Source organism: Myxocyprinus asiaticus, chromosome 12 (assembly GCF_019703515.2).
Source record: "Myxocyprinus asiaticus isolate MX2 ecotype Aquarium Trade chromosome 12, UBuf_Myxa_2, whole genome shotgun sequence".
Lineage (NCBI taxonomy): Eukaryota > Metazoa > Chordata > Actinopteri > Cypriniformes > Catostomidae > Myxocyprinus > Myxocyprinus asiaticus.
In genome coordinates this window covers 37,826,583-37,845,010 of record NC_059355.1, presented here as the reverse complement: position 1 = coordinate 37,845,010, position 18,428 = coordinate 37,826,583, and the positions used below count along the sequence as shown (strand labels likewise).

The 18,428-nt window shown below is 39.9% G+C and overlaps 3 protein-coding genes across 4 annotated transcripts; all 3 read right to left on the bottom strand.

The window, feature by feature from the left end:
• Window positions 1–1,948: 1,948 nt before the first annotated feature.
• Window positions 1,949–6,089, bottom strand: LOC127449329 (green-sensitive opsin-3-like). Of its 2 annotated transcripts, XM_051712686.1 has the most exons (6): window positions 6,077–6,089; window positions 4,134–4,499; window positions 3,789–3,957; window positions 3,306–3,471; window positions 2,973–3,212; window positions 1,949–2,584 (listed from the first exon to the last, which is right to left on the bottom strand). In XM_051712686.1, the coding sequence occupies exons 2-6, from the start codon at window positions 4,492–4,494 to the stop codon at window positions 2,474–2,476; spliced, it is 1,047 nt and encodes a 348-aa protein (XP_051568646.1). In that variant the 5' UTR covers window positions 4,495–4,499; window positions 6,077–6,089; the 3' UTR covers window positions 1,949–2,473. The 2 variants fall into 2 exon arrangements, with proteins under 2 accessions (XP_051568646.1, XP_051568645.1); XM_051712685.1 differs by lacking the exon at window positions 6,077–6,089 and having other exon boundaries at window positions 4,134–4,534.
• Window positions 6,090–12,031: 5,942 nt separating this feature from the next.
• LOC127449330 (green-sensitive opsin-3) lies at window positions 12,032–13,759 on the bottom strand. Its single transcript, XM_051712687.1, has 5 exons — window positions 13,399–13,759; window positions 13,100–13,268; window positions 12,821–12,986; window positions 12,483–12,722; window positions 12,032–12,145 (listed from the first exon to the last, which is right to left on the bottom strand). Exons 1-5 carry the CDS (start codon window positions 13,757–13,759, stop codon window positions 12,032–12,034), a joined length of 1,050 nt encoding a protein of 349 aa, XP_051568647.1.
• Window positions 13,760–15,952: 2,193 nt separating this feature from the next.
• On the bottom strand, window positions 15,953–18,114 carry LOC127449331 (green-sensitive opsin-2). The gene is made up of 5 exons (XM_051712688.1): window positions 17,754–18,114; window positions 17,502–17,670; window positions 17,146–17,311; window positions 16,823–17,062; window positions 15,953–16,066 (listed from the first exon to the last, which is right to left on the bottom strand). The coding sequence occupies exons 1-5, from the start codon at window positions 18,112–18,114 to the stop codon at window positions 15,953–15,955; spliced, it is 1,050 nt and encodes a 349-aa protein (XP_051568648.1).
• Window positions 18,115–18,428: the final 314 nt, after the last annotated feature.

Genomic DNA, 18,428 nt, shown 5'->3' with positions numbered 1-18,428 from the left:
CTCCAACTTTTATAGACGATTTATCAGAAATTTCAGTTCTGTAGCAGCATCTCTCACGTCAATCCTCCGGAGGTCTACTAAGAAGCTAAAATGGAATGCAGAGGCCAAGGGGGCTTTCGAGGAATTAAAGAAATGTTTCCTACAGCTCCCATTCTTCGGCATCCTGATCCATCTCTACCTTTTGTGTTAGAAGTAGATGCTTCGGATACAGGTATAGGAGCGATACTTTCTCAAGGAAGTTATTTCCATGTGCGTTCTTTTCTCGCAAACTCTCATCTGCAGAACGGAACTATGATGTGGGCAATCGAAAATTATTGGCAATGAAGGCAGCCTTCCAAGTTCTCACAGACCACCGCAACCTGGAATACATCCGTGCAGCCAAAAGACTGAACCCTCGCCAAGCTATGTGAGCATTATTTTTCACAAGATTTGATTTCAACATTTCTTACCGTCCTGGGTCCACGAATATTAAAGCGGATACACTTTCTCGAATTCATGAGAAGATCAACAAGGATCATACCAGTGAGACGATTATTCCTTCCTCAGTCATGGTTGCTCCTGTTCGATGGGAGATCATGGAGGAGATTTCACGAGCCAATACTGCACACCCACCTCCAAACAACTGTCCTCCTCACAGAGTTTATGTACCAGTGGTCTTACGACCTCGTGTGATACACTGGGTCCATTCTTTCCTGTGTTCCGGCCATCCTGGCATTCAGGCCACCATCAAACTACTTCAAAATCAGTTCTGGTGGAACACTCTAGTGCAGGATACAAGTACCTTCGTCCGCAGTTGTGAGGTATGCGCTATCTCAAAATCATCTAAGTCAGCACCTGCTGGCCTGCTTCAACCTCTACTGATACCTCAATGCACTTGGTCTCATATAGCTTTAGACTTTGTTACAGACCTACCCGTATCTCAAGGAAACACTGTTATACTTACAGTGGTTGATCGTTTTTTTCCAAGGCCTGCCGCTTGATTGCCCTACCCAAATTACCCACTGCTCTCGAAACTGCGGAATTATTATTCCAATTTGTATTCAGATTGTATGGACTACCTGAAGATATTGTTTCAGACCGTGGTTCACAATTCACATCCCACTTATGGAAGGCTTTTTTCAAACAGTTAAATGTCAATGTGAGTCTCACTTCTGGGTATCACCCTCAGTCAAATGGTCAGTCTCAATCAGGAACTAGAAAGATTTCTACGCTCTTACTGTCATCACAATCAGTTTGAATGGTGTCTATATCTACCTTGGGCAGAGTATTTTACACAGTTCTAGGGACTAACTCCCTAGTGTATTTAAGAACAGGTACTGGTTTTACTCCAAGCAGTGGGAAATAACATGTTTTCCAGCTTTATCCCTGACCATTATTTCACATATAACCAGCAGCATCACCATAATTACAGCCATTTTTTTAATTTTAGGTAATTATTTTGTTTCTACTATTTCGAACCACAGAAGGATTTATTATATATATGAGCTGCAAAGATCCTGCTCATGAATACCCAATGTTTAGTTGTCTCTGACCAGAGTAAACATTTTGGTACAAGCAATTTGTATGTTTTGATTCCTCTTCACTTTATATATGATGCTATTTACACAGAATGTGAAGAGTGTAGCTGAGCTAATGTTTTGGAATGGGCAATATGTTCATATCGCAATCTTTTTACAGCAATTTAATGCAGCAATATAAATTTGAGGTGGCAGGGAAAAAACAATTTGAGCTTTTGGGATTTTTAGGCCTTGCATATTTATGCAATAGTCTCCTTTATATAGGGCCCTATATTGCTTTTTATAGAATTGATATTGACCAATTTAAATAAAAATTGATCCTTTGGTCTGTTTGAATAAATATCAACTTCTGGAATGAGATGTGATATATTGAAAAACCTATGCACGCAGCTTTTCATGCAATTGTTTATTTATCTATATCTCTCCACATTTATTTTATTATGTACAAAGTATATACAGTAAACAACTCCTAACTTGAGCAGAGCTGCACATAAATGTCTGAACATCCATCACCATTAATCAGAAAAGCAAGCTCGCTTTTCACCATGAGAGAGAATCCAGTTAGTTAAACAGTTTAATTCTTTAGCCAGAGAAGCCAGGTGAATGTTCAGCACCACAGTTAGCAAAGCACCTTGCTAATTGGCTTAAGCAGATCTTTATCTTATCTTTATCTTGTTGTGTTGTGGCCACTGAGAAGTCAATGCAGTTCCTACTGCTGTCAGAACTTGATTTCATAATACTGTTAAAGTTAGTTGTAGTAGCGCTCAGTGGATTGAGTTACAGGACACCTACTGCAAAGTGCAATGAGGACAAGTTATGGAAAGATAAAAACAGACTTCTGTGAATAGAAAAATATGAATGTGCATAGTCAATTACTTTCATAATAGAAATAAGCGAAAATTGTTTCCATGTCAAGAGTCGGTGGGAGAGACAAGTGTGTAGATAATGTTTGGTTTTTAAGCTGGAGACACTGAGGACACCTCGGTTTTGCTTGTTGACACTGAGGACTCCTCGTCACCAAGAGGATTCATTCCGCAGAAAAGAGTGGTCAGCATGCAACTCCGGAACTGAGGAAAAGACAGTAAAATAAGAGTACAACACGACAATAAGGCACTGATAAATACATGCAGGATCCAAAATAAACCCTAACAAGGTTTTTGTATCCTGGAGGATACAAACATTTTAGAGGCCAAGAAGAGGAGCAATAATTTCAATATTATTGAAAAGGGCATCCCTGCAAATAGTTAGATAGTTAACAATTCAGGTTTAACCATATAATGTTGCCAATTGGTGAGTAATTCTGTTTTATTTATTTGACAGCCAATTTGTATTCGCATTTGGCCCTTATGTGAACACAAGGGTTTTGAGAAATAAATAAGGTGCTCACAAATGACCCTCAGCAAGTCAGATGTTAGATATAAATAACTCTAAAGCACTTGTTTGTTCTGTACATACCTGTTTGTTGAGCAGCACATAGATGATGGGGTTGAATATTGAGGAGCTCTTTGAAAAAAAGGCAGGAACAGCCATGAACTGGGCACTGAAAGCGGCTCCCTTATTTAAAAAAATCCAGGCAGCCACACTAGCATAGGGGGTCCATGCCACCAAGAAACCCAAAACCATCAGAATGACCATTCTTGTCACTTCCTTCTCAGCCTTCTGGGTGGATGCTGAGTCCTGCTGTTGAGCTGCAGCCTGAATGCCGAGGGCATTTGGCATCATAAAGAGTGTGACAAGTCAAAATGTAACATCATCATAGTGCTGTTTTAAATATTAAACCAATCTTACCGCTTTTACAGTGCACACAAGTCTTCCATATGTGAAGAATATTATTGTGACGGGAACAAAAAAATGACACATGAACATGTATATAACATATGATTCATTGTTATATTCAGGGTTCAAGGTGTAATAATCTGGTCCACATGAGCATTGCATTCCCTCAGGAATATACCTGTGAAAAAAGATCCTAGAGGTTAAAATATTTTCTTTACTATGTGATATTTTTTTTCAAGCAGGGTTAAACAACAAAAACAAGGTACATGGACATTGGCCATCCCATTAGCAGAGTTAAATGAACAGGTAAATGTTATGTTTATTTTGTTCCAGATAGCTCAAATGGTAAAGCATGGCACAAACAATGCCAAGGTCATGGGTTTGAATCCCAGGGAATGCGCACTGACAAAATGTATAATTTGAAATCACTGTGGGTCACTTTGAATAAAATGTATAAAATCATTTCAAAATGTAAATAAATGTGTTTTTACTAACCTGGACCACCCAACAAGTGGGGGAACAGCACAACTAGCTGCCATTATCCAAGTAAAGGCAATACCTCCCAATGCATGTGAAGACGTGAATTTGAAGCTACCCATGGGCTTGCAGACAACAATATATCTCTCAATGGCAAGCACCACCAGTGACCAAAGAGCAACTTGACCTGGAGAAATCAAAGGAGAGAAACTTTATTTCGATGTGTTAAGTAAATTCTGTCTTTTAAAAAATGCAAACTATGTTTTTTCGTTCACTCAACTATGATTACATTTATGTGTTGGGGATTTAATTACAGTTTCTAGACAACATGTGACTTTTTTCTGTTTTAAATTTTAAACTTACCTCCAAGCGTTGCCATGAAGCCCTCAATAGCACATCCCATGGGTCCAAAGACAAAGTAGCCATTAACAGCTGAGGTAATTGTGATAGTAAATCCAAAGCAGACCATGATCATTCCAGCCACGGCCAGATTAACCAGAATGAAGTTTAATGGCTGTCTGAGTTTTTTGTGCTGAGCTGTAACTATCAGTGTCAAACCATTGACAGGGAAGCCAGTACAGATTAGAAAAAACATGTAAACTGCCAGTAGTTTGAATTGCCATGGTTCAGCCAAGTAGTATTGCTGGTACTCAAAAGGACTCCTCACAAGCCCTGTCCGATTGGACATAGGGATGTAGAAGTTTTTCCCCTCTGTGCCGTTCATCTTTACTCTGAATTAAGCTTATTAATTGGGTGGTGAGACAGCAAAGTAGGAAAGCAAAGCTGAGCTCTATTGAGAAGCCAAACAAATCACTGGTCACCTGTGTTTCCTGTGGGGACTCTTATGGTTTTATACCTTTCTGAGAGATTAACGGCAAGTAGCCAAATGTGATCAGGAAGGAAAGAAAAGAAGAAGCAGATTAAAGTCTGATCATTAACATTCTAAATAGATTTTGAGCACGTGCAACTTGCAAAAATCTAGCCATTCTTTGATAAAACTGTGTCTGTGCAACTGCTTGAACAATGGACTTCTTAATCACCTTTTTGCTGTATATTATTCTTTTGTAAAACATGTACATTTACAGACTTTGGAAACTGCTGATATTGTTTTGATGCTGTATCTAGGATAACAAAACCAGCCTTTTATCCTATTGTAATGACAGAATAATGCTTGCTATGACAGAAGCTGATTTTATGTGTCAAGAAATTATCAGGTACAGTCAACTTTATGTTAAGCATACTGTTTATACAGTATGTTTATTCATACTATATAGGCATGCATATGAGATGCTCATTTAAGGTTGGGTGATCTTTGGGGAATATGTGAAAATGTAAGATAGACTTGCAAGACTGTACTTCTGTATTAACAGGCTAATAAGTCATACTTAAAGACATGGATTAATCTGTTTATTTTACAGTACAAAAGTGAAAATTAAAGGACAGATTTTATCAATTATATTGACAATTGTGGTATGGCTTAATTTGTAGGGACAAAGTACCTGTAGGATTAGATAAAAAAAATATTAGAATTTATCTAATTGTACTGTCACAGTATTTAACTTGTTACTTAAAAAATTATTGTACCTCATTTTTTTAGATGCATAATGTGATTTACTAATTAGTTAAATATTAATTTAACAGTAAATGATACACAAAACTATTACACATAACAAGATGCACTGTGACGTCTGGCAAATGTTTTTTTTATTTTTTTATTTATTTATTTATTTTTTGTCTTGTTGTACAGTCCGATATTTGTAATTAAGTAAATTAATAATTTACATAATCACAACTGATTAATTAAATAAAGATACTGTAATAATAATTAAATTGTATCTTTCTCATTTCTTCAGACAACTTGCTGTAACCAGAGCTTTTAATGTTGTCATTGCAGGGGTGCTGGTAGCCATTAGGAGGAGAGCTTTGCATTTTTATACTGTACAGCTGAAGGTGGCATTCTACAAAGAGACTGTATCTATCTGGCTTGCATAGAATTTTCTTCCCCAATAATCTACTTGTGGTGATGTGGGTGTGGCCGAGCGGCGTCTGTGAAGAGCGAGGTCAGGAGAGGAAGAGCAGTAAGGATTATTCTGGGGGAAATGATCTCTAACAGTTGTTTTGTGTTGTAGTGAGAGCTGGAGAGGGATAAAAGGGCAATCCAGACCACCGGAGGGGAGAGAGAGAAACACATGCAGCCGTGTTATATGTGTGTTCATTGAGGTTATGCTGAAAAGCAAATCTCTGTGTTATACTGAAAAGTGTGGTTAATAAAAAAAACTCACGTGGACTGTTCACCTGGCCCCCGCTTCCTCCTTCATAGCTAAGCTAGGGATATATCACAGTGGTGCCAAAACCGGGATATTTGGAGGAAGATACGCCGTCATGGAGTCCTCGCCCTTCACCGAATTTATCAAGACCCTCGCTAGCATCCACCAAATTCAACATGAGCCTCTGCTTGAGCTGCGTCAGGAACAGGAGCAGCACACCCAGGCCCTTCTGCAAGCTCAAACGGACAATCGACAGGTGCTATGGAGCTTGATATCCCAGGGGTATTCTACCAACATGACCCCGGCCGCTAGCCCCGCCATGCCCCACTTCACGCTAATCAAGATGGGACCAGAAGACGACCCGGAGGCGTTCGTGAATATTTTTGAGTGGGCGGTGGAAGCATAAGGATGGCCGGAGACCCAGTGGATGGTTCGGCTGCTGCCACCGCTGTCGGGAGAAGCTCAACTGGTAGCCCAACAACTCCCAGTCATCAACCTCCTGGGGTATCAGGACTTGAAATGAGCCATCTTGCAACGAGTTGGACGTAGTCCTGAACAACATCGTTGACATTTCCACTCGCTGATATTTAGCGATCTCGGCCGCCCGTTTGCATTCGCCCAACAGCTCCGTGACACCTGTCGCCGGTGGCTGCTGGCAGAGGAGCATGATGCCGACGTGGTAATAGATCTTGTGGTGCTGGAGCAATTCATCACTCAGTTGCCGAGAAGAACCGTGGAATGGGTCCAGTGCCACCGTCCAGCATCACTAGACCAGGTTGTCCAACTGGTGGAGGGCCATCTGGCGGTGTATCTGGAAGCCAGTGAGCCCTTTTCTCTCTCTCTCTCTCTCTCTCTCTCTCTCTCTCTCTCTCTCTCTCTCTCTCTCTCTCACTCTCTCCCTCTCTCTCTACTCCCTCCCCCTCTCCTTCCCCTCATCCTGTTCCTATTCCCCGGAAACGGGGAATTATGATTCCATAACCGGTTCCTCAGTCCTGTGGACCTTTGTACCTGCCGGTTTTCCCTTACCCTCAGCTCTCTCCCACAGGCTGGTGAATCTGCTGCCGCGGGTGTGGCCATGTAGTCTGGGCCCGTCTGTTAGAGCTGCGGGGAACCTGGGCACTTCCAGGACCGATGCCCCGCGATGGAGGTGGAGACATTGGTTTGGATCCCTGATGTGCCACAGGCTGCCCCCAATCAAGCAGGAGAGTACCGGATACCTGTGAGTATTAAGGGGGGTACATACCAAGCCTTGATGGATTCAGGTTGTAATCAAACCTCCATTCACCAAAGCTTGGCTCAATCCGAGGCTTTGGATATAAGCCGGCGGGTGAAGGTAAGGTGTGTGCACGGGGATGTTCAAAATGACCTTTTTGTAATGGTCATCATTCAATTTTGGGGACAAAAGCATAATGTCGAGGCTGCGGTTAGTCCCTGCCTCTCCCGTCCATTAATTTTGGGTATGAATTGGCCGGAATTTACAACTTTATTGAGGGGAATATGTGTGGATGGGTCCTGCAACAAAGTATCTCAGTGTGCACTTTGCGATTCACAGGCTGGGGAGGCGGTGCCAGGGCCGTCTACGTCATGTCCTCGTCAGGAGTATGCAAGGGAGGGGGAAGTCTCAGCTTCCCCAGCCCTTAGAGGATTCCCTGCAGGGGATTTCCCTCTGGAGCAGATGCGAGATGAGACCCTTAGGCACGCCTTCAACCAAGTGAAAGTGATTGATGGTCAATGCCTCCAGCCAGACATTGCACTCTCATACTCCTATTTTTTTTATTATTAAGGATCGGTTGTATCTAGTGATGAATGACACTCAAAGTAGACCATGGAGGAAACAACCAAGTTGTTAGTACCGAAGAGCCGTCGGGAAATGCTATTCCAGATGGCTCATTATAATCCGATGGCAGGTCGCTAAGGGCAGGAAAAAAACACTGAACCGTCAAACAGCAAAAACGAAATTCAATGCGTTCTTGACCTGAGAGCAAAACTCTACACATTGGGGCAACTAACACAGGAGAATTTGCTCCAGGCTCAAGAACGTCAAAGCCGGCTGTATAATAGGGATACTCGACTATGGGAATTTACACTGAGAGATACATTTCTTGTATTGCTCCCCACATCGAGCTCTAAATTACACGGCAAGTGACAAGGACCCTTTGAGGTTACACAGCAAGTTGAGAAAATCGATTATGAGGTGAAATGAACGGATAGAGGCGGAGCATGTCAAATTTACCACCTCAACCTCCTAAAACTGTAGAGAGAGGTGGTCCCTGTGACTTTGGCGATGGTGGTTACGGAGAGGGAGGAGGCCATGCTGGATATGGGGGTAATAGAAGAATCCCACAGTGACTGGGCCAGCCTGGTGGTTCTGGTTCCTAAGAGCGATGGCTTGGTCCGGTTCAGTGTGGATTATAGAAAAGTCAATGCGGTGTCAAAATTTTAATGCGGACCCGACGCCTCGGATTGATGAGTTGCTCGATTGGTTAGGCGCGGCTCACTTTTATACGACACAGGATTTGATGAAGGGATATTGGCAGATCCCCTTAACTCCCATGTCCCGTGAAGAGACGGCATTTTCCACACCGTTCGGATTACACTAATTTGTGACGCTTCCGTTCAGTTTGTTCGGGGCCCCAGCTACATTTTAGCGGCTCATGGACAGAATCCTCAGACTGCACACTGCTTACACCGCTGCCTATCTAGATGACATCATCATTTTCAGTAATAATTGGCAGCGGCACCTGTGGCATTTGAGGGCTGTCCTGAGGTCGGTGAAATGGGCAGGACTCACAGAAATCCCAAAGATTGCGCAGTTGGGCGAGTAGAAGTATGGTATCTGGGCTTCCACTTAGGTCATGGGCAGGTGAGGCCCCAAATTGATAAGACCACAGCGATTGCAGCCTGCCCGAGACCTAAGACCAAAAAGAAGGTGAGACAGTTCCTGGGGCTGGCTGGCTATTATCGTAGGTTTGTACATAACTATTTGACCATCACCAGCCCGCTGACTGATTTGACTAAAAAGGGGGCACCAGATCCGGTCCAATGGATGGAGCCATGTCAGCAGTTGTTCACATGGGTGAAGGCTGCACTTTGCAGTGGGCCGTTGTTGCACACTCCTGACTTCACTCTCTCCTTAATCTTGCAGATGGACGCATCAGACAGGGTGGTGGGAGCGGTACTGTTCCAGATGGTGGAGGGGGAGGAGCACCCCGCGCTGTACATTAGTCATAAGCTCTCACTGAAGGAGACTAAGTACAGCACAGTTGAGAAGGAGTGTTTGGCCATTTAGTGGGTGGTCCTCACCCTCCGGTACTACCTGTTGGGGTGTGCTTTCACCCTCTGTTCGGACCACGCCCCACTCCAGTGGCTCTATCGCATGAAGGATACCAACACGTGGATCACCCATCGGTATCTAGCTCTCCGACCTTTTAAATTCGAGGTGGTCCACAGGCCGGATGGCTCCCTGGTCTGAGTCAGGCGATGGGGGTATGTGGTGATGTGGGCGTGGCCGAGCGACGTCTGTGGAGAGCGAGGCCGAGAGAGGAAGAGTGGAAGGATTGACACCTGTGGGAAATTATCAGGAAAGATGCACACAGTTGTGTTATGAATGTGTTCATTGTTGCTCTGCTGAAAAGCAAATCTCTTTGTTATACTGAAAAGTGTGGTTAATAAAGAAACTCACGTGGATTGTTCACATGGCCCCGCTTCCTTCTTCGCGACTAAGCTAGGGATTTATTACACTACTTTAAGCAACAAGTGCTTTTATGCTCACATTAACCTTACAGCACTGCCCATCTTTAAGTTATATACTTTTCTGTTTAAGATGGAGAACAGACACCAACAGAAAATAAAAAAAAGATATGTTGATTACCAAAAAAAAAAAAAAAAGGATTTGTATAATACTTTATCAGGCATATCTTATATTTAACTTACTCCATCCTTGAAATGATCAAGGTCTCAGCTGTGACTTCATCTGAACTCTTAGCACGAATGGTTGTGAAAACAAACAAACCAAACCATGAAAAATCACTGGTGCTATACAATTATTTAACCCAGATTTCAATGCATGACCTTTCAGACATGGCTTGTTGAGAAGTGTACAATTACTTTCCAAAGTGATTAGACAGATTTTTGCCTGAAAGGTGATAAAATCTGTTGAAAAATTCTGTACAGTTTGAAGGAGGGTTTCAAGCCATGTGTAGGGACCAGAATGTCATAGTGTATGGGGGGTGATGAGCAAGTTAGAGCAAACAGGGGTTAAAGGAATAGTTTACCCAAAAATTAAAATTCTCTCATCATTTACTCACCCTTATGCCATACCAGATGTGCATGACTTTCTGTATTCAGCAGAACACAAATGAAGATTTTTAGAAGAATATTTCAGCTCTGTGGGTCCTCACAATGCAAGTGAATGGTGGTAAGATCTCTGAATGTCCAAATATCACGTAAAGGCAGCATAAAAGTAATACACGTGACTCCAGTAGTTTAATAAATATCTGCTGGAGCGTTGCAGTTGGATTTAGGGTGAGATAAACCCAAAATATAACTCCTTTTTCACTGTACATCTTGCAATTGAAGTCTCTAGGTATGATCATGATTTCAAGCTCAATTACACTTCCTAGTGCTTGACACACAGGCAGAGTGCTAGATGGTGCTATAGGTAGTGTAATCGAACTTGAAATCATGATCATCAAGGAGACTACTGTCAAGATTTATAGTGAAAAAGGAATTACATTTTGGTCTGTTCTCACCCAAAATCAATTGGATCACTTCAGAAGACATTGATTAAACCACTGGAGTCGTATGGGTTACTTTAATTATGCCTTTGTGTGATATTTGGACTTTCAGAATTTTGGCCACCATTCACTTGCATTGTATGGACCTACAGAGCTGAGATATTCTTCTAAAAAAATTATTTGTGTTCAGCAGAAAAGTCATACACATCTGGGTTGGCATTAGTGTGAGAATTGAGAGAATTTTCATTTTTGTTTGATCTATCCCTTTAACAACATATTTTTGGAAAACATTTTGGAAAGTGGTTCATTTGAAAAAGTGGTACCAAATGTATGCACAAAAGGTATAGGAATTACTGCTGCCAATATCAATAGAAGATTTACATAAGCATCCCTTTTAATTTAAATTTGGCTTACCTATTGCTTTCACACAATATGCAGTGCAGCAATTTATGCATACTAGTTAAATGATTAGTGAATTTGCTCCTTTGCCTTTTGTGAAATCCAAAAAAGTAATTTGACAACCACTGTTTCTAATGGACCACTTGCCAAAATGTTGTCAGAAAAGATTTTATGATATTAGAGAGAGACATTAGAGAGTGCCCTGGGCTGCACATGTCTATATAGTATGGGAATGTGTGAGCTCAGTGTCCACAATAGTGCAAAAAAAGTTGTCCTTTTTGATGCATTGACTGGCCATTGTGAGAGGGTTGCTTTGAATTACATAGGGTAAATTAAATTGTAATCTAGAACTACATGGATACTCTGTCTTTTAATTAAAAATACATTGTAGACAAGCAATGCTAATGTACAGTATGCAATACAGTCAATGTGTTCAGTCATAAACTGTATACTGTACATGTGAGCAAATAAAAGATTCAATCAATACACATAAATAATGAACAAAATAGGATCCAAGACCATTTTTAATGCCAGTATTTATTTCTATCAAATTTTGTCATTATTTACAAAATATATACAGTACAAGTTTTAGGCCAATGATATAAATTCCAGCCTCCCCTTACAAAAAGATAAAACACATTCTCTGTTCACAGATATCCCATTAAACCCTATAAGTTTGCACTCATTTAATAAATGTAGTTGTCTTCTGAGATCCCAAGGTCCATAGTCATATTGAACAAAGCCATATGAGACGCAGCTACTAATTCAACTCATTTCTTTTCTCTCTTTTTCTGATGCCCAGATTTGTACTGTGGTCAGTGACTAAAATACTATAACAATCCTTGAGGCATTCAAATGTCTATGCTGGAGATACTGAGGACACCTCTGTCTTGCTGGTGGACACAGTTGAGGACTCCTCATCTCCAAGAGGGTTCTTTCCGCAGAAAAGAGTGGTCATCATGCAGTTCCGGAACTGTAAAGGACAATGCTTCATTTAGAACTTTTTGGGGGCTTTTTGCCACTTTTTTATTAAACAAGACCATTCAGAAAAGGCCATCTTATACCAGCATTAATTTCCATGCTAGTTCAGGCCTGTCAGTTCTGGTTCAACCAGCATGATTTTTTTTTTTTTTTTTTTTTTTGGTTAATGTGGTTGGCCAGGGACGTCTTGCTTATTTAGCTATTTAAGAAGCCTGATAAAAAGACCAGCACACCAAAATCCAAAACACTAGATATGCTGGTGACCAGTATTGCTGGTCTCTTCAGGGGAAATAAGTTCAGGAATGGAAAAAGTCTCATTTTGAATTTACCTGTTTGTTGAGCAAGACGTAGATGATGGGGTTGAATATTGAGGAGCTCTTTGAGAAAAAGGCAGGAACAGCCATGAACTGGGCACTGAAAGCAGCTCCCTTATTGAAGAAAATCCAGGCTGCCACACTAGCATAGGGGGTCCATGCCAACAAGAAACCCAAAACCATCAGAATGACCATTCTTGTCACTTCTTTCTCAGCCTTCTGGGTGGATGCCGAGTCCTGCTGTTGAGCTGCAGCCTAAATGAAAGAGTAATAAGACCAGGGAAGATTTCATTTTAACATTCTAAGAGTTGAGAATTTAATGGAAATAAAGTGTTTAAGGTGACATTTCATACAGCCTTGACTGTGCAAACAAGACTCCCATAGGTGAAGAAGATTGTGGAGACTGGGAGTATAAAGTGGCAGCAGAACATGTACACGACATATGATTCATTGTTGTACTCAGGATTCAGGGTGTAGTAGTCAGGTCCACATGAGCACTGCATTCCCTCAGGAATATACCTGTTAAATATAAGCGATTGTTGTTGAGTATAAGAGATAAGAGATGTTTGTTATTATCACTTCTATACTACACTTAAGAGCACATTAATTGGATAACATTTTATTAAATCGACCTGGACCAGCCAAACAGAGGGGGAACTGCACATGCCAATGCCATTATCCACGTAAATGCAATTCCTGCCAAAGCGTGGTTGGAGGAGAATTTGAAACTACCCATTGGCTTGCAGACCACAATGTATCTCTCAATGGCCAGCACCACAAGTGACCAAAGGGAAATTTGACCTGTATAGCAAAAGAAACAAGAAAATAAACAAGAGTTGAGTTGTCCTTTAAGCCATCTACACATTGGCTTAAAGAATTCTAGAAAGAAATCCATTGTTATACAAATAAAGAATATTTTAGTATCATTCACCTCCAAGTGTGGCCATGAATCCCTCAATAGTGCAGCCAATTGGACCCAATGCAAAGTAGCCTTGAATTGCAGTGTAGAAAGTGACAGTGAATCCAAAACAAACCATGATGGTGCCAGCTACAGCTAGGTTGACCAAAATGAAGTTGAGAGGTTGCCTTAGCTTTTTGTGTTGAGCTGTCACCACCAATGTAAGGCCATTGATGGGTAGACCAAAACAAATGAGGAAGAACATGTAGAGAGCAAGCACTTTGAACTGCCATGGCTCGGCTAAATAATACTGAGGATATTCGAAAGGACTCCTCACTAACCCTGTCTTGTTGGACATGGGAATGTAGAAGTTGTGTCCCTCTGTGCCGTTCATCTTTGCTCACTATAGTGATCCAAACTAGGGATAGAGGATTTCAGAGTTCAGCGATGCGAGGATGTAATCTTCTGCTGCAGTCCAGCTCGTGGCTCTCACCTGCTCTTTATTTGCAAAGATGCAACAGGAGTGGTTATATACGTATCCCTCTAAGACGCCTTATTAGGGATGATGCCAAGATGGGGAGGGTGTCACAATGTGGGATTTGAATGATAAGTGCAGACATAATCAGTTTTGTACTAATCACCCTGTGAAGCTTTGGATTTTGAAGCCATTTTGACTTTTAGGATCTTAAAAGACACAATATCATTTGACATTAGAATGTGATCATTCACAATTAAATCAATGAAAAAATTTGATTGATTTAAATTGATCACTGAAAATAACAAAACATAGTCATCCTGGATGAGCATAATGTTTTCCCCAATGTTAAGTTCCTGTTTTGTTAGATACAGTTGGGGTCTAAATATCAGAAATCACTAGTGAAATTATTCTATATAACATTTTTCTAATTTAATACATTTCTTTATTACAAATTACATTATCAGCATATTGATTTAAAAGAGAAGATGAATTACGTTATTAATTCATAAACTATTTTGTTTTTTGTTTTGTTTTTTTCATGTTGCACTTTTGCTTTGATGGTATGCACTCGAACTGGCATAGACTCCACAAGTTTGTGCAAAATTTGATGATCCATGTTTGATTTGGCTTGATTTGGGAAATCTGACCTTTCATACTAGAGTTAACAAGGTCAGTGTTACAAATTTGATAATTCCCTTAGTTACCTAGAAATCTCGGAATTTTCAAAATTGTGCAGATTTGTGTTTTTAAACATTATAGTGCAGAATCTTAAATATTTCTTAATCATTTTAGATCAGAGCGTTTCTTTGTTGGTGTTGTTTCTTTATTATTACTTAATTGATTTTTTTTTTTTTTTTTTTTTTTTTCATTATTTTATGGTTATTTTAAATTAGATATTTAATCTTAGATTTTCAATGTACTCTTAGACTTTTGGACCCCACTGTATATTTTTCCAATGCTTTATAATTTTTTTTATTATTAATTTGTTTTACTAATACCATCAATATAATATAATATATTATAAAAACAATAAACATGAACATATTGATCACTTCAATTATTGTCAAAGAATAATATTTTAAAGAATTGAATGGATTATTTGAATCAATTAAAGAACCATTAAAGAAATTAGAAGTGCATCAAACCCTAAAAAGACTGACAGAGTTACTTTTAGTGGCATACATTTATCTTCTATTTAGTGACAAAAATATACTGAAAGGGGATTTCCTGTCAGTTTAAGACTCATAAACTGTCGTCCCATATTTTATGCGCATTTGTTTGTGCTGGTTAGAGTTTTCAAGGTCTTTATATTTATGCTAAACACACTTATTCAGAGATATTCAGTGACAATGTTAATAAAATTTTAATAAAAGGGTGGGCTGTACATTGTATGTATGTACTGTTGAATGTGTAACATAATTTAGGCACGAAACTGCAAAATTTTGTGTTTGTAGGCCTCATAAATTAGACTCACACAAATCACATATCCTTTGAATGCATGTATTTATTATTGTAATTTTTTCAATAATTGTAGCATTTAGAAAATATATACAGAAAAGCTGACAAAGCAGCCAAAAACTCAACAAAAATAAAGAAATTATATTAATAGAATTATGCATAATATATTTGCCTTGTAAAAGTAGTTATATCACATTTCTCACTGAAATCTTGGATGGGTTCAGGCAATTTTGAGAGTGACCTGTGCCTGATGTTGTTTAGAAAAGAGGTTTATGTTTAGATTTAGTGGTGAGCTATACCCTGTGTTCTGGAGCATAAGTTGAGAGACACTGGGAACATCATGTGCTAAGAATTGTCCCAACTAGTCTACCCAAGGTCTGGGGGGGGGGTGCAAATGTTAACTTTAACTAGTATGCATTAACAAATCAGGGACATATCTTAAAGTTGAAGACTTTTGAATAAACAATAAAGTGTTTTTTAAACTCAAATGTTCCAAGGCAGAGAGGAAAAAGAGGTAAATGGCCAAGCTGAAAGATAATAATGGAGACATAACCTTTACAAAGACTGATCAGTGGAAACATATGTTTGTTCATGACATTGGACTCAAGAACATTGAAAGAATGATTGAGAAAACACAGTTGGCAAATATTTTTACGCAGGAGACACAGAGGACACCTCTGTTTTACTTGTTGACACAGATGAGGACTCCTCATCACCAAGAGGGCTCTTGCCGCAGAAAAGAGTGTTTAGCATGCAGCTACGGAACTGGGGAATTGGAAAGAGGAATAGTTATAATTGCCATTTCATTGAACTGGTGTCTTTGGAATGCAGTCATTCTCTTCTCAACATGTGCAGAGGTTTTACTTTTTTATGGTATTGAAATTTGTTCATTTATCACTGCAAAAAAATGAAAAAATAAAGATTTTTGTCTTGTTTCTAGTAATTGTAATTGCTAGTAAAGCATTCTTAAAACAAAATCCAAAGTCCACTCGAGCAGCAGATTCTCTAGCTACTTTCAAGAAACTTCTAAAGATGCTTTTCTTTCGTGAGCACTTGATCAAATCCTACTAATGCACTAACTGTCTTCTTTCTTCCTAAAAAAAGAAAAGAAACTCTCACTCTATTCTTTCACCACTGTCTCTCACTTTCCTCCCTACTATAACTCCTCTGAGCAATTTGAAACTTTGTATTGCAGCACTTCTCATGTTATTGCCTCCTTAGGACTCAGAACAGATTTAGCTTTTTTCCTTATTTGTAAGTCACTTTGGATAAAATCATCTACTTAATGAATAAATGTAAATGTAAGATCAATTTAACTGAGAAGTCAAATTATCTAACAATATTTTGCTTTTCAAGTAAATGTGACTTGTTCTATGGTTATTTAGATATTTACAGTATACTGGAAAACAAGACAAAAATACTGATGAAGAAAATGACTTTTTTGCAGTAATGGAGAGATATACTAGTGTGTGAGAAGACTTGGTAAAGAATTGTGTAACTTGAAATTGCACCATTGCTCACCTGTTTGTTAAGCAGCACATAGATGACAGGATTAAACAAGGCTGAGGTCTTGGAGAAAAAGGCTGGAACAGCCATAGCTTGTGCAGAGAAGGCAGCTCCTCTGTTAAAAAAGATCCAGGCAGCAAAGCTAGCATAGGGAACCCAGGCCAGCAGGAAGCCCAAAACCATCAGAATGACCATGCGTGTCACTTCCTTCTCAGCCTTCTGGGTGGAGGCTGAATCCTGCTGTTGTGCTGCTGCCTAAAAGGAAAAAAAAAAATAAAAAATACATTTGTATATGTGATTATGTGTTTGTTTGCAAAACAATATGATAATTCACCCACCGCCTTGACTGTGCAAACCAAGCTTCCATATGTGAAAAAGATGGTTGTAACTGGAATGCAAAAGTGACAGCTGAACATATAGATGACATATGATTCATTGTTGAATTCTGGGTTTAGTGTATAGTAATCGGGTCCGCAGGATGTTTGCATTCCCTCTGGGATATATCTGTATTAAAACAATGGAATAAGATTGTCAGAGCCCCCACCCAAAAAAAAAAAAAGGTAACACTTTTGTTGATATTGGAGTGTAAATGAACCACTGATCTGATTTGTTTGTTAATAACTTTTTAATCACCAAGGAATTTTCAGTGACTAATCCAGTGATTAAAAGTCTTCTATTAGCAGGGCCGAATTACCTTGACCAGCCCAAAAGTGGAGGAACTGCACAGCTGCAGGCCATGACCCATGTGAAGACAATGCCAGCTATCGCATGGTTTGAAGAGAATTTGAAGCTCCCCATTGGCTTGCAGACCACAATATACCTCTCAACTGCCAACACCACCAGAGACCAAAGAGAAACCTGACCTGTAGACAGAAATGAAAAGGAATCACTACACAGAACCCCAACCAGCAAAGTTGATAGCCTATTTATGCAGAACTCTTCTTACCTCCAAGTGTAGCAAAGAAGCCTTCAATAGCACAACCTGTTGGCCCCAGTGCCATGTAACCAACAAGGGAGCAGTAGAACGAAACAGTGAATCCACAGATAGCCATAATTGTTCCAGCAAAAGCCAGGTTTACCAGGATGAAATTAAGAGGTTGCCTCAACTTTTTGTGCTGAGCAGTGACCATCAGTGTGAGACCATTGATTGGTAGCCCAAAGCAAATCAGAAAAAACATATAAAGAGCAAGCACCTTAAATTTCCATGGCTCTGCCAAGTAATACTGAGTATAGTCATAAGGACTCCTCACTAACCCTGTCCTATTGGACATGGGAATGTAAAAGTTGTTTCCTTCAGTGCCATTCATCCTGCTGTTGAAGAGCAACCCGCTGAGCCAAGAGCAGAGGTCAAGAGCCCTTTTATGTTTGCCAAGAGTCCACCAGCAAGAGTGTACTCCACCGAAAGACTAGGTGTCTGCTTTTATACCACTAGAAGATTTCCCATGTAAAAAGGCTGTCACCATTAAGACGATTTGGCGGACATCAGACTTCATAACCAAATGGAACACATCAACTTGGCTCATTACCAGCTTTAATATGATATCCATCCCCTATACGGGGATTAGGTTTAAAATCTTCAAGCGTGTAATCTTTCTTGTAAGTCGGAGGCTGAGAGATAATC

Coding starts and splice junctions, on each gene's coding strand:
- LOC127449331 (XM_051712688.1), bottom strand. CDS start 18,114: ATGAATGGCACTGAAGGAAACAACTTTTACATTCCCATGTCCAATAGG. Junction 17,312..17,501: donor CCACTTTTGGGCTGGTCAAG/GTAATTCGGCCC, acceptor GTTTTAATACAG/ATATATCCCAGAGGGAATGC. Junction 16,067..16,822: donor ATGTGCTGCTTAACAAACAG/GTGAGCAATGGT, acceptor CCAATTCCCCAG/TTCCGTAGCTGCATGCTAAA.
- LOC127449329 (XM_051712686.1), bottom strand. CDS start 4,494: ATGAACGGCACAGAGGGGAAAAACTTCTACATCCCTATGTCCAATCGG. Junction 3,213..3,305: donor TTGTGTGCACTGTAAAAGCG/GTAAGATTGGTT, acceptor CTCGGCATTCAG/GCTGCAGCTCAACAGCAGGA. Junction 2,585..2,972: donor ATGTGCTGCTCAACAAACAG/GTATGTACAGAA, acceptor TCTTTTCCTCAG/TTCCGGAGTTGCATGCTGAC.
- LOC127449330 (XM_051712687.1), bottom strand. CDS start 13,759: ATGAACGGCACAGAGGGACACAACTTCTACATTCCCATGTCCAACAAG. Junction 13,269..13,398: donor ATTCATGGCCACACTTGGAG/GTGAATGATACT, acceptor TTTGCTATACAG/GTCAAATTTCCCTTTGGTCA. Junction 12,723..12,820: donor TTGTTTGCACAGTCAAGGCT/GTATGAAATGTC, acceptor TCTTTCATTTAG/GCTGCAGCTCAACAGCAGGA.